Raw genomic sequence first — 15,562 nt, 5'->3', positions numbered from 1 at the left:
ACCAAACTCAACTTTACTTCCAAGAATAGCAGGAAAGCTCTCGGAAATTACAGCTTCAAATGCCCCTTCCTCAAAACTTTACCTCTTCATCCATACCTTCATGTCTAATATGTCTCATACCTCTGCTATCAGTTATGCTATAGTGGGATTTCTCAATTATTTACCCTCACTAATTGTATTCTAGTTCTAACATCTCCTAGCTTACATCTATTTTATAGTCTTTTTTATTTTTAATTTTCTATTTATTTATTAAAGATTTCCGTCTCTTTCCCGCCACCGCCTCCCATTTCCCTCCCCCTCCCCTAATCAAGTCCCCCTCCCTCCTCAGCCCGAAGAGAGATCAGGGTTCCCTACCCTGTGGGAAGTCCAAGGAACCCCCACCTCCATCTAGGTCTAGAAAGTTGAGCATCCAAACTGCCTAGGCTCTTACAAAGCCAGTATGTGCAGTAGGATCAGAAACCCATTGCCATTGTTCTTGAGTTCTCAGTAGTCCTCATTGTCCGCTTTGTTCAGAGAGTCCAGTTTTATCCCAGGCTTTCTCAGACCCTCTCTTTATGTGACAAATTACTTGTAACACAGGAATAGAAGCCCTATCTGGTCACTCTGATTCACTTACCTCCACACTGGTATTTGAAATGTAAAATGATTCTTGTGGAAACTCTCAACCAGAATTTGATTTCATGTTAAATAAAGGCCCATCAACGTCACCTGTGCCCACTCCATATGTGTTGGTGATCCCCCAATATTTGTTCTCTTAGGTCTACTTTCTGAGGTTAGAACAAGGTTTTCCAGGAACAGATTTGAGCCTAAAGTGGCTAGGTGGCAGTACTAAAGGAATGAGAAACATAGGAACTGATCTCTGTGTATCTCTCACATTGGTCAGTTAAGAAAGGTAGATAAGAAAGCAGAGAAATAATAATTAAGAGAAGGAACTGGAAGAATATGGTGCTCCTTTAAGATATTTTTTTCATAGCCACAAATCCAGCCCTACAGAAAGTAATAGAAGGAAAATCGCAACCCAAAGAATCCAACATTGCCAACACTGCCTACAATAACTCAAGCATCTAGTGACCCTTCACCAGCACAACTCAAAGAAGGGAGACACATGAACTCTACTACAAAAACAATAAGAATAACCAGAGAAAACAACCACTGGTAATTAATATCACTTAATATTAATGGTCTCAATTCACCTATAAAAAGGCACAGGCTAAGAGATTGGATACGAAAACAGGATCCAACATTCTGCTGTTTGCAAGAAACACATCTCAACCACAAAGACAGACATCTACTCAGAGTAAAGGGTTGGGAAAAGGTGTTTCAAGCAAATGTTCCTAAGAAAAAAGCAGGTGTGGCCATACTAATTTCTAACAAAACTGACTTCAAACTAAAATCAATCAGAAGAGATCGAGATGGACACTTTATACTAATAACAGGAACAATTCATCAGGATGACATCTCATTTAAGATCTTAAATTTACTCCACTGAAAGGTGTGTGTTGTGAAATAAGAACATCATTCAGGAAATTCTTTTTCTCAGACTCAGCATTACTATCCTACATCTGATCTTGTGTCTTCTATTTTCTGTCCTATTACAGTGCAAGCCATTCCCTTTTTCTTATCAATGAATAATGTCTGACTGTCTTAGACAAAATGCAATACACTGGGGATCTTGTAAACAACAGGTATTTCTTAGTTCTAGAGGGTGAACAGGTTTAAGTCAGCTCATGATGTAGTGAGGTCCTGTTTTCTCGTTCACAGATTGAAAATTCTTGTTTCCTCACATGAGAAAGGAGTAAGAAATTTCTCTCTGGTCTTTTTCATAATCCTGTCAATTAAGATTTAATCCCCAAGATCTAATAACATTTTAAAAGCCCGACATTACAATACCACATCAGTGATTACTTCTACTTATTAATTCTGTAGGAGGGAGTTAGACCATAACACACTCCTTTTTAATCAAGATCTGATTCTAGATGGATTTTTTTCCCTGCAGCATCTCTATCCTTTTGTATAACCAGCACCTCACATTCATCTAACACAAGCACAGCACAACACTAGCACAACAGCATGATTTTTGCCATTCCAAGCCTCAAAAACAAACAAATGTTTTTCTTTATCCCATTTCTTTATTCTTTTCTTTATTCTTTTCAAAATTTCTTTATTTTTTTCAAAATGATGGCAGGTATTATTTTATTCTCTAGTTTTTGACTATTGGAATTTAGATATTTTATCTCTGCTGTCTTACAATTTGTTTGCAACATCAGGGATCAGGCAAGCAAAGGAGCAGAGTTAGGGAGTAAACTGTGTCACCATGTTCCTTTGTGCTGGTTGCAGAAGAGGAAGCAGCTTATTACATGGTCACACAGCCTAACAGCTTTTTTCCTCTGCTGAGCACTTTCTCAGTGATGACAACCAGAACAATGACTAGAAAAGAGCTGGAAATCAGAGGTGCAGGGGAGCAGGATGAGGCTCGGAGTCCCCACTGTGCAGAGCATTTGGATGGGGAGCATCTACATTCCTCTTACTCCGAAAATAAAGAGGAAACCTTAAGAACATTGACAAATCCTAGCACTGGGAGCTATTATTGCTATTCTAAGTATCAGACACACCTAAAGAAAAATTATCTACAGAATTAAGGGGAGAAGTCTAAGAATGCTAGATAAAAAGCCAGAAATAGCAACAGTAGAGATACATAAGATGAAAGGCAATTCTAGACATCTATAGGAAAATTAGTGATGTCATATACAGAGTCAATATTCAAAGTGTTGACAGAGCCAAGTTAAAAATTGTCACTCTCTAGCAGTTACGGATCTCATGATGCCAAAATACTTTATAAGTATGAGAAAGAAAATCTAGGTAGACAGAGATCAAAGAAAAGACCCATCATCCTATATTTAGTGCAACTATAATTATAATTACAATATTGATTGCGTGGGGGAGGTGCTTATCATGCACATGGAAGTCAAAGGACAACTTGCAGGAGCCAGTTCTCTCCTTCTGTCATATGAGCCCAGCAGGTAGAACTCAGGCTATGGGCCTTGGGGGACAATGTCTTTACTCACTGAGCCATTTTATCAACCCAGGAACTATGCTCAAAAAACAAAATGAAGATGTTTTTAATCATAGATGAAGTTCACAAAATATGGACAAATAGATTAGGTTGAAACAATTTTCAACACAATTATAAAAAACAATAAAGATGAGAATTTAAATGTATGAAAATGAAAAATCTCAATAAAGAAATTAAAAGGTATATACATAAAATTTCAGACACAATTCCAAAATCTATGAGAAAATAGTATGAATCTGCATATTTGGCTTGATTAAAAACAAGTAAAAAGTAAAAATACTGTGTTATATAATGTTGAAAAAAGCATTTATGAGCTTTACATAAACACAACAATCACTCTCCTCAATGTGTGCATCCAACCACAAAAGTAAGAAAATGTAATACAAATTTAAAATTTTCAATTTTAAATGAATAAATTTCTAGTTACCAAAACAAAAATAGAAATTAGTCAAAATACCATAAAGACAAAAAGCTTTAAGTTGAAAATATTAATTACTAGTAACAGAAGTCAGTACTGATACAACAAATATTATAACAATTGTACGTGGCTTAAATTCCCAAATAAACAGACTCATGCATAGAATAGAAAGCAATATATGAAAATGCGAGAGCCTGAAGAAAATTAGGTAAAGGTATAAAAAAAGATGAAAGATAAAAAAATAAATATATATATATGAATACACATTTTAAAAACTTATAAATACAAGGTTACTTTATTTCATAAGAAAATCTCTATGTTCAAAAATAATTACATTCTAACAAAGTCATAAAATTTTATTTTGAGAATAATTTACCAATAATTCATCAGCAATATATTTTCAAAATATATAAATCAAATCTTATAAAATATCTTCTAGACTTATTTTTCCTGACTTTTGATTTTTAAACAATCCTTGTCTATTAAACACTTACTTATTTCCTGCCTTTTGGTCTATTAAGTAATCTTAGTCTATTAAATACTCTGACAGCTTTCATAACAGCACACTTTTCTGATTCTCCTCATTTTTTATAGATTTTTATTGAGCTCTTCATTTTCTCTGCTCCCCTCCCTTCCTCTCCCCTCCCTATCAACCCTCTCCCATGGTCTCCATGCTCCCAATTTCCTCAGGAGATCTGCTCTTTTTCTACAATTTATGTAGATTAGATCTATGTATGTCGCTCTTAGGGTCCTCATTGTTGTCTAGGTTCTCTAGGATTGTGATTTGTGGGCTTGTTTTCTTTGCTTTATATTTAAAAACCACTTATGAGTGAGTACATATGATAATTGTCTTTCTGTGTCTGGGTTACCTCACTCAAAATGATGTTTTTTAGCTCCATCCATTAGCCTGCAAAATTCAAGACGTTATTTTTTTCTGGTGTGTAGTACTCCATTGTGTAAATGTACCACATTTTCCTTATCCATTCTTCAGTTGAGGGGCATTTAGGTTGTTTTCAGGTTCTGGCTATGACAAATAATGCTGCTATGAACATAGTTAAACACATGTCCTTGTGGTACAATTAAGCATCCTTTGGATATATACCCAAAAGTGGTATTACTGGGTCTTGAGAAAGGTTGTTGCCTAATTTTCTGAGAAATCACCATATTGACATCCAAAGGGTCTGTACCAGCTTGCATTCCCACCAGCAATGCAGAAGTGTTCCCTTTACCCAACATCCTCTCCAGCATAAGTTGTCATCAGTGTTTTTGATCTTGGCCATTCTTACAGTTATAAGATGGAATCTCAGAGTTGTTTTGATTTGCATTTCTCTGAAGACTAAGGATCTTGAACATTTCCTTATGTGTCTTTCAGTCATTTTAGATTCGTCTGTTAAAAGTTCTCTGTTTAGGTCTGTACCGCATTTTTTTATTGGATTATTTGTTCTTTTGATGAACAATTTCTTGAGTTCTTTGATATTTTGGAAATCAGACCTCTGTCTGATGTGAGGTTAGTGAAGATATTTCCCATTCTTTAGGCTGCCGTTTTGTCTTGTTGACCATGTCCTTTGCTTTACAGAAGCTTTTCAGTTTCAAGAGGTCCCATTTATTAATTGTTTCTCTCACTGTCTGTGCTGCTGGGGTTACATTTATTAAGTAGTCTCCTGTGCCAATGCATTCAAGTATACTTCCTACTTTCTCTTCTATGAGGTTCAGTGGGGCTAGCTTTATGTTGACGTCTTTGACACATTTGGACCTGATTTTTGTGCATGGCAATAGACATGGATCTAATTTCATTCTTCTACATGTTGATATCCAGTTATGCCAGCACTATTTGTTAAATATGATTTCTTTTTTCCATTTGAGATTTTTTGTTTCTTTGTCAAAAATCGGGTGTTCCAAAATGTGTGGATTAATATCCGAGTCTTTGATTCAGTTCCACTAATCCTCCTGTTTTTATGCCAATACCAGGCTGTTTTCAGTACTGTAGCTCTGTAGTAAAGTTTGAAGTCAGGGATTGTGATGCCTCCAAAGTTTTTTTATTGTACAGGATTGTTTTGGTTATCCTGGGTTTTTGGTTTTCCAGATGAAGTTGAGTACCATTCTTTTGAGGCCTCTGAAGAATTTTGCTGGGATTTTGATGGGCATTGCATTGAATCTGTAGATTGCCTTTGGTAGGATTGCCATTTTTACTATGTTGATTCTACCCTACCCAGGAACATGGTAGATCTTTCCACTTTCTGGTGTCTTCTTCAATTTCTTTCTTAAAGATTTAAAGTTCTTGTCATACAAGTCTTTCACTTGTTTGGCTAGAATTACTCTGAGATATTTTATGCTATGTGTGGCTATTGTGAAGGGTAATGTTTCTCTGATTTCTTTCTCAGCCATTTTATCATCTGAGTACAGGAGAGCTACTGATTGTTTTCGAGTTAATCTTGTATCCTGTTACATTACTGAAAGTGTTTATGAGTTGTAGAAGTTCCTTGGTATAATTTTTAGGATCACTTATGTAAACTATCATATCATCAGCAAATAGTGAGAGTTTGACTTCTTCTTTTCCGATTTATATCTTCTTGATCTCCTTTTGTTGTCTTATTGCTCTAGCTAAAACCTCAAGAACTATATTGAATAATTATGGAGAGAGTGGACAATTTTGTCTTATTCCTGATTTCAGTGGGATCGCTGGGAGTTTCTCTCCATTTAGTTTGATGTTGGATGTTGGCTTGCTGTATATTGCCTTTATTATGTTTAGGTATGGTCATTGTATCTCTGTTCTCTCCATCTCTTTATCTTGAAGGGATGTTGTATTTCATCTAAAGCTCTTTTGGCATATAATGAGATGATCATGTGGTTTTTGTATTTCAGTTTGTTTATATGTGGATTACATTGACAGATTTTCATATGTTGAACCATACCTGCATCTCTGCAATGAAGCCAACTTGATCATCGTGGATGATGGTTCTGATGTGTTCTTGGATTAGATTTGCCAGTATTTTATTTAGTATTATTGCATCAATGTTCATGAGTGAGATTGGTCTGCAATTCTCTTTCTTAGTAATGTCTTTCTGTGGTTTGGGTATCACGGTAATTGTAGCCTCATAAAAAAGAGCTTGGCAATGCTCCTTCTGTTTCTATTGTGTGGATAATCTGAGGAGTATTGATATTAGTTCTTGTTTGAAAATATTGTAGAATTATGAGCTGAAACCATCTGGTTTGGGGCTTTTTTTTTGGTTGGGAGACTTTTGATGACTGTTTCTGTTTCTTCATCAGTTATAGGTCTGTTTAATTTGCTTATCTAATCTTGATTTAATTTTGGTAAGTGATGTTTATCCAGAAAGTTTTCCATATCCTTTAAGTTTTCCAGTTTTGTGGAGTACAGGTTTTTGAAATATGACCTGATGATTCTCTGTATTTCCTCCATGTCAGTTGTTATATCCCCCTTTTCATTTTTGATTTTGTTAATTTGGATATTCTCTCTCTGTTTTTTGGTTAGTTTGGATAAAGGTTTGTCTATTTTGTTGATTTTCTCAAAGAACCAACTCTTTGTCTCATTGATTCTTTGTATTGTTTTCTTTCTTTCTATTTTGTTCATTTCAGCTCTCAATTTGATTATTTCGTACCGTCTAGTTCTCTTGAGTGAGTTTGCTTCTTTTTGTTCTAAAGTTTTCAAATGTTCTGTTAATTCACTAATGTGGGATTTTTCCAGCTTCTTTATGTAGGCATTTAGTGTTATGAACATTCCTCTTAACACTGCTTTCATTGTGTCCCATAAATTTGGGTATGTTGTGTGGTCATTTTCATTGAATTTTAGGAAGTCTTTAATTTCTCTTTATTTTTTTCCTTGACCCATTGATGATTTAGGTGAACGTAGTTTAATTTCCAAATGTTTATGGGCTTTCTGGAATTAGTATTGCTGTTGACTTCTAGTTTTAAACCATGGTGATCTGCTAAGATACATGGGGTTATTCCAATTTTTTTTGTATTTGTTGAGGTTTGTTTTGTTACTGAGTATGTGGTCAATTTTTGAGACAGTTCTATGAGGTGGTGAGAAAAACGTATATTCTTTTTGTGTGGATGGAATAGTCTATAGATGTCTGTTAAGTCCATTTAATTCATAACATCTGTTAGTTCCCTTAGTTCTCTCTTTATTTTTTGTCTGACTGACCTGTCCAGTGGTGAGAGGGGAGTGTTGAAGTCTTCCACTATTAGTGTGTGGGATTTAATGTATGATTTAAGCTTTAGAAATGTTTCTTTTACATATGAGGGTGCCCTTGTATTTGGGGCATAGATGTTCAGTATTGAGATTTCCTCTTGATGGATTTTTCCTGTGAATAATATGAAATGTCCTTCTTTGTCTCTTTTGATTAATTTTAGTTTGAAGTCTATTTCATTAGATATTAGAATAGCTATACCTGCTTGCTTCTTAGGTCCATTTGATTGGAATATTTTTCCCAATGCTTTACTCTGAGATGATGTCTGTCTTTGAGGTTGAGGTATGTTTCTTGTATGCAGAAGAAGGATGGATTCTGTTTTTGTATCCAATCTGTTAGCCTGTGCCTTTTTAGGTGAATTGAGTCCATTTATATTAAGGGATATTAATGAAAAGTTATTGATATCTCCTGTTAATTTAGTTTCCATTATTAGTGATGTTAATTTGCATGTTTTTCCCTTCTTTGTTGGCTGCTATGAGGCCATCAATTGTCTGTATTTTTGTTGATGTAGCCAACTTCCTTGGGTTGGAGTTTTCCTTCTAGTATTTTGTATAGGACTGGGTTTGTGGCTAGGTATTGCTTAAATATGGTTTTGTCATGGAATATCTTCTTTTGTCCTTCTATGGTGATTGAAAGTTTTCCTGGGTATAGTAATTTAGGTTGGCATCCATGGTCTCTTAATGTCTGCATAATCCTTACCACAACTTTCTGGTTTTTCATTGTCTCCAATGAAAAGTCAGGTGTAATTTTGATAGGTCTGCATTTATATGTTACTTGGCTTTTTGCCTATGCAGCTCTTAATATTCTTTCTTTATTCTGTATGTTTAGTGTTTTGATTATTATGTGGTGAGGGGACTTTTTTTTGATCCAGTTTGTTTGGTGTTCTGCAAACTTCTTGTATCTTCATAGGCATATCTTTCATCAGGTTGGGAAAGTTTTCTTCTGTGATTTTTGTTAAATATATTTTCTGTGCTTTTGAATTGAACTTGTCCTTCTTCTATACCTATTATTCTTAGGTTTGGCCTTTTCATGGTGTCCCAAATTTCCTGGAGATTTTAGGTTAAGTGTTTGTTAGATTTAATGTTTTCTTTGACTGATGAGACTAATTTCTCTACTGTATCTTCAGTGTTTGAGATTTTCTCTTCCAGCTCTTGCATCTGCTGTATATGCTTGCGTTTGTTGTTTTTGATCATTTTTTATAATTCCTTCAGCTTGTGTTTTCTTTATTGTCTCTCTTTTAATTTTCATGTCTTGAATAGTTTCTTTTATATGTTTGATTGCTTTTTGTTGGTTTTTCTATAAGAGATTTACTGATGTCTTCCAATTTTTTGTCTGTCTTTTCTTCCATTTCTTTGAGGAAATTTCTCATTTCCTCATTAAAAGTTTCAAACATTCTTCTGAAGTTATTTTTAGGTCATTTTCTTCTGCTTCATCTATATTTAGTGGTTCAGCTCTTGCTGTTGTAAGGTCTTTAGGTTTTACTGATGTTCTTTGTGGTGTTGCATGTGTTCTTACCTTTTCTACTAATCTTTTCCTCTAATAGGTGTGGTTGGGGCTGTCTGTGATTATGTTGATTAATCTTCTAGGTGCCAGTGAATCCAAGGCTCATATGGTTGTTCCTCATGGCACACTCAGTGCCACGGTTTTAGTTTCTCCGTTGGTCACTCTGTGTTCCTGGAGGTCGCTCAGTGCCATGGGCTTTGCTCCACTCCCTTAGAGTTTTCTGTCTCACGCCTCTCTAGACTAGCTTGTTGGCTCATACTTGTCTTTGTAAAGGTCCCTGGTCAGGATTCATTCCTGCAGAGGTCCTTGGCTTGGGGTTGGTCCTGTAAAGGACTCTGGCTCCAAACTACTCCCTCAGAGTTAGCAGGCTTGACTGTGCCCAGACCCACAGAGGACCTGGCTCAGCCTTACTCCCTCCGAGGTCCCAGACTCATGCTTGGAACCACAGAGGTTTCTGGTTTCCCCTTATTCCCTTTGACATCCCAAATGCCTGGACCCACAGAGGTCCTGGCTCAGGTCTACTCATCTGAGGTCCCAGACTCACACCTCGGATGGCAGAGATCTCTGGTTTCAGCCTAATCCCTCAGAGGTCCCAGATTCACACCCAGACCCAAAGAGGTCCTGGATCAGGCCTAGTTCCTTGAAGGTCCTAGACTCATGATAAGACCCACAGGGGTCCTGGCTTAGGTCTACTCCTTTGAAGGTCCCAGATTCACATTCAGACCCACAGCTGACTCTGGCTCACTCACTCAATGGTTACTCCCCTGTGGAGTTCACTGTCTTAGGTCTGCTCTGGCCCAAGTTCCTGGTTCAATCCTGGTCTGCCAATGTCTCTGTACTGGATCTGCTCTGATTCCGTGGAGCTCACTTTCTCAGGCCCACTCTAACCTAAGTAGCTGGTTCAGTCTTGCTCCTGTTTTGCTTACTGCCTCAGGCCTCCTCTGGCCTAGGTTGCTGGCCTGGTCCCATTTCTGCCAATGACCCTGGTATGAATCTGCTCCTGTTCTCATGGAGTTCACTGTCCGAGGCCTACTCTGGCCCAGGTCACTGGTTCAATCCCACTCCTGTAGAATTCTGATTCTCCTCTTAACAGAACCTTTTCACTATGTTTGACTGGCTCTATCTCTACCAGTTTGAAATGTGTTGTTCCTTGAAATTCTGTACAGGCTCACAGTATGTGTGGCCATCTCTTCCACTAGCTGCAGACTCAATGACTCCAAACAATTCAAAATCAAACACTATCTAAATTACCACTCTGCCTACCACTATACTTTATCTATTTCACTGTCATCTGCCCTGGGTAGTGATGCAGGGCTCCTTTATGGCTCCTTTCCTTTATTGCTCATATCTGAATTGTTATCAAGCCCCAAACATATTTGCTTATTTATGGCTCCTTTGAACCCACCTTTCCAGTTTGCCATCAGTAACTGTACTCCTGACCTCCTCAGAAGACTCTTCCCCACAGCCAGAATGATCATTTTATGTCCTTCTACTTTTCTTGAGACCCAAATGTCATACCATGACAAACATATTCTCTAATTTTATACTGTGCATCACTAAACTTCAAATACATTGTCTTTTTCAACATCTTCACAGAAACAAGTTATGTTGCCTCAGGAAATTCATACATTACCATGCCTGGAGATAATATCACTGATCTTTCTAACCCCATTCCACATGCAGATCTCAGTAAAATTCCATCTCTTCTACAACTGTAGTGAACTCCTTAGAATTTCCACTTGACTTTTCTTTTGGCACATAATAAATACTTGAGTAAAAGGAAACTTCCAATGCTACACACACACACACACCTAATAGCAAAAATTATTTCCAAATATCCCACAAGGAGTGGTGTCCAGGTTACTTATGAAATTCTAATATCATAACAGCAAAGACAATAAGTAATTCCATTATTTATTCATGATATTTGTCTATAATGTTTCAAGTAAAAGTTAGGACCACTCTTTTAAGTCATGAATATCTATACACTCAAAACTTGCTTCAGATACATGATGTCCCATGTACGCAGTTCATGCAGAAAGCATTTGTACTCGTTGAAAGAAAGAACAAAGCTGAAAGTGATAAGAGAAATATTGGAGCCAGGCGGTGGTGGCGCACGCCTTTAATCCCAGCACTCGGGAGGCAGAGGAAGGCGGATCTCTGTGAGTTTGAGACAGCCTGGTCTACAAGAGCTAGTTGCAGGACAGGCTCCAAAACCACAGAGAAACCCTGTCTCGAAAAAAAAAAAAACAAAAAAAAGAGAGAAATATTGGTACCCATAAAAGACAAACAAAATGAATTTTGAAATTGGGATGAAAAGAGCTACATTACGCATTGGAAGGTAATAAAAGTAAGGAACTATATACTTAGTCCTAGCAAATGAAGATCACTACATTATGAGAAGGAAACAAATACACAGAACTACTCTGACAGACCAGTGCCTCCAAAGTTCTGCTTCTTCAAGCCACAGAACATTGAAATCAATTCAATCGCTAATAAGGAAAAAACTGAAAAGCTATCACCCATATGAAAGCTAATAGAATGTTACTTTGTTCAACTTCACATCCCAATTCTACACTTTTAAGTGTATGTAAATTATATTAATACTGAAGCTATAGACCAAGATCAGCATAAGCTACAAACTTGACATGTAAATCTACAAAATGCCAACTTTCAGCATCCTGGAATATTGGTATTCACACAATCTGAAATTGATCCACAGCTAAAGATAACTTTACGTGGCAATTCTGTGCAGATTGATATATTGTTCACTCATGTAAACAAACAGAAGTAAAAGTCAGTGCTATACTTTGCTGTGTGTAGCCTGGTTACTAACTAGTGTGTTGGTTTCTCAACTCACAACTGAGCCTTGAATGGCAGTTTGAAATCATCTATGCAGGAAATTGAATGGCACAGCAAACTGTAATAAATACATACATACTTTGATTGTTTCGGAACCCAGCATTTTCTGTGAGAGTCGTGAAGGAGAGTCAGAATAATGCTGGAAAAGAAAAGAAGAAAAGGAAAGGAAAGAACAAGCCTATGAGGCATCATGGCAAGACAGGAGGAAATGAAGAAAAGCAAAGCAAAGGCTTGAATAGCACATTCTACTCTACAGCATTACCATAGACAAGGAGTCCTTCAAGACCTTATCAATGGTAGCACAGAGCTCTTCTGTTTGCTGCCTGAGCTGTGCAGGGAAATACAACTGGAAGAATTGAAACCAGGAACGGGGTTAGCATTGAGTTTGGGCATTGCACACTAAAGCAGGGCAAGCTGAAGTCATTACCTCCACTGGAAGTTCTGACACGCTGGCCTTGGAGTTGCTTTCAGTCTTGGCTGGTTCATCTAGTGCCTAGTGATAAATGAAACAGTTCTCATATGAAGTTTCTCATTGAATACAATGCAGTGGTGATGTCCTCACAAAGAAGCCCTGTATATAAGTTTCATCATTTCTAAGGGAAAAAAACTAATAAAATCATTTGGTAAACTATTCTAGAACATGAATATACATTTTACATCGTCCAGTTTCTCCCCTGAAATCAGTGTCTCTAATATAAGGTGTAGTAATGATAAAGGCCGGAGGCTGTTTTATTTTTCTTTTACATCTGTTCTATATTTTCCATTTTGCTTTTACTCAATTTTTAAATTTTAACTGATTGAATGTGGCTTCTTTATTATTCATCTTAACAACAGCTTGAATCCATGTAAGTTAATTGCAACATCTGCAAAGCCTTGGAGTTTTTGCTATGAATTTATGTTTTCCTTTTGAATATGGATGGCATTATTCTGGGTTTTTGAATGCCTAAAAATTATGAGCTAGCAGCAATGTTATATGTAAAAGGGACTCACAATTCTGCTTTGATTCCATAAATACTATTTTCATTTAGTTTTAAACATGTTAACATTGTATTTGTTTGTTTAGGGTATGCCGTGATGCATATGTGGCAGTCAGAGGACTAATTCTCTCCTACCATGGGTGTTGCAATGAGAGCTAACTCTCACACAAGGTGATGGTCTTGGTAGCAGCCACTTTTGCTTCCTGAGTCATCTATTAACCATTCATTTAGTTGGTGGCTTTAAACTCTGTCTCCCTGATACTGAGTAGCAGCCAAAGCCTCTACTTAGCTATTGTGTACTATGTTTGGTATAAGGGATACCCAGAGTTTATGGAACAGCACTTGGGGCTCTCCTTTGTGAAGGCTTCCAGTATCGCCCTCTCCCCTTGAATTCCAGTCTCTGTGTGACTTCATGTGCTTTTCTCTGATTTTTGTTATCAACAAGGTTTCAGCTTTTGCTACGTTTAAACTATTTCATAGTGAGTAAATAGTGGTCAGACTTGAAAGAAAATAAATAAAAACCTAGAAGCCAACCAAACATAATTTTCTTCTCCTGAGTATTGACTCAACTGTAATTCTTACCTACTATTCTAGTATCTTCACACCATCCTCTTTGGGTTTTTTTTTTTTTGTGATGTGTGATGACTCTGTATTTTTCTAGACTTCAGATTTGCTATGTAGCCAAAGATGATTTTGAACTCCTGATCTTTCTGCTTTTACTCCCCAAGTGCTAGGATTAGAGACACGGGCCACCATGTTGCCTAGTTTATCTGCCGCTAGAGATGGAAGCCAGGGCTTTGTGCAAGCTAGGCAAGTACTATATCAGTTGAGCTATATCTACAGCAAGAAGCATCTTTTTAATATTTCATCCTGAGTCTATTTATAATCTATAAGACATCTGCACCAGCGTAGGCTAACCCCTCCATTTTCAGATGCAGTGAGACAAATGAATTTTATATTTTGAGCTCACTGATTTCATAACATGGAGATATTGTGAATTCAAATTTTAAACCCCCTTTAAAATCACTTTCTGGTTAAAGGCTATTTTTCCTGCCCTAAGCAAATATCATTGTCATTTCTCTTTACAAATAATTTTTTCTCATCATGTAGCACGAATTCTAATTGTTCTTAATAATAAAAACCCAGAATCAGCTCTCAGGGGGTAAAAGCTGAGAGATGAGAGGAGAGCAGCCAGTCACTAGAGAGACCTTTTATTTCTCTTGATGTTAAGACCAAGAGATAATCCTGTCCTCAGACTGTACCCTCAGACTGCAACTGTCTCCACCAAACCTTAGACTGCACAGAGCTCCTGTCTCCTTCTGTCTTATATTCCTCTCTCTACCCAATCATATGGCTCCTGTCTCCACCTCCCTGGTGCTGGGATTAAAGGCATGGGATCCTAAGTGCTGGGATCACTTTTGTGTGAGATCTGTTTCTCTTTTAGACAGATTCGATCTTGTGTAGCCCAGGATGGTTTTAGACTAACAGATGTCCCTCTGCCTCTGTCTCCCAAGTCTTGGGGTTAAAGGTGTATGTCACTGCTCCCTGGCCTCTAGTGGCTTAGCTCTGCACTCTGATCTTCAGGCAAACTGTATATGTTAAAATTTAAACAAAATATCAGTACATCATCCATCATCTTGTACTAGAGAATATAGTATTTAAAAATTCTTAGCTTTATAGCAGTGGTTCACTTTCTGTTTCTGCCTTTCCCAGCCCAGTCTTTCCCTGCTCTTGCCTGCTTGACAGTCTTTATGGTGAGTCAGTTCAATACCTTCAACACAACATCAGAATCCAAATAAACAGTGTTTGACAGCTTGAAGATGCCTCTTACATTTTTGTTATAAAATTTTTTTTCTGGGTTGAGGCATATGGAAATATCAGTATTCAGTTGAAAATTGCCTAGGAAGATGACAATTTCACACAGGTGAACCTGTTTCTATATAATTTATTATTTCTTTAAATTTTTTTTTATTTTTTTTATTTTTTTTTAATTTTTTTATAATGATTTTTATCGTGTTCACTCTACGTCCTCCAATGAATATCCCTTTTCTATACTCAACCAACTTTGTGCCATTTTTTTTCTATCAATGTGCATTTACTCTGCCCAAATATACTTGGATGTTTGACCTTCCACTAGAGCATGGTCATAGTCAATTTACTAGGAGCTACACCATCAGAAAAAAATATTGATCCTTTCTCTCAAAGCAGCTGATAATTATCAACAGCTCATCAGCTAGCAGTGGGACTTTGTGCACAGCTCCCTTTTCTATGCAGGGAATTGGTCTGCTTATGATTCTGCAGGTTTTGCTCAAGCTGTCACTATTGCTATGAGGTCATATGTACATATATACTGCTATTTCCAGAAGATAATGCTTCTTTGTATTCATCTTCTGGCTCCTACATTCTTCCATACCCTCTTTTACAATGATGTCTGAGTCTTATAAGGAAAAAAGGAAGGAAGGAAGGAAGGAAGGAAGGAAGGAAGGAAGGAAGGAAGGAAGGGAGGGAGGGAGGGAGGGAG

At 37.1% G+C, this 15,562-nt stretch overlaps 1 protein-coding gene across 4 annotated transcripts in view; it reads right to left on the bottom strand.

Annotated features, from left to right (window-relative positions):
- Mlip (muscular LMNA interacting protein) overlaps positions 1–15,562 on the bottom strand; it is a 256,970-nt gene that overhangs the window by 75,924 nt on the left and 165,484 nt on the right. For all 4 annotated transcript variants that reach the window (XM_005347604.2, XM_013346338.1, XM_026778907.1 and 1 more), the window contains 3 exons: positions 12,492–12,557; positions 12,327–12,410; positions 12,144–12,203 (listed from right to left, as the gene is read on the bottom strand). In XM_005347604.2, coding sequence (XP_005347661.2) covers positions 12,144–12,203; positions 12,327–12,410; positions 12,492–12,557 — 210 coding nt within the window. The remainder of the gene's footprint in view (positions 1–12,143; positions 12,204–12,326; positions 12,411–12,491; positions 12,558–15,562) is intronic.

This window comes from Microtus ochrogaster, chromosome 5 (assembly GCF_000317375.1).
Source record: "Microtus ochrogaster isolate Prairie Vole_2 chromosome 5, MicOch1.0, whole genome shotgun sequence".
NCBI classification, from domain to species: Eukaryota; Metazoa; Chordata; class Mammalia; order Rodentia; family Cricetidae; genus Microtus; species Microtus ochrogaster.
The sequence above is the reverse complement of the archived record's forward strand: the minus strand, read 5'-3'. Positions and strand labels throughout refer to the sequence as shown.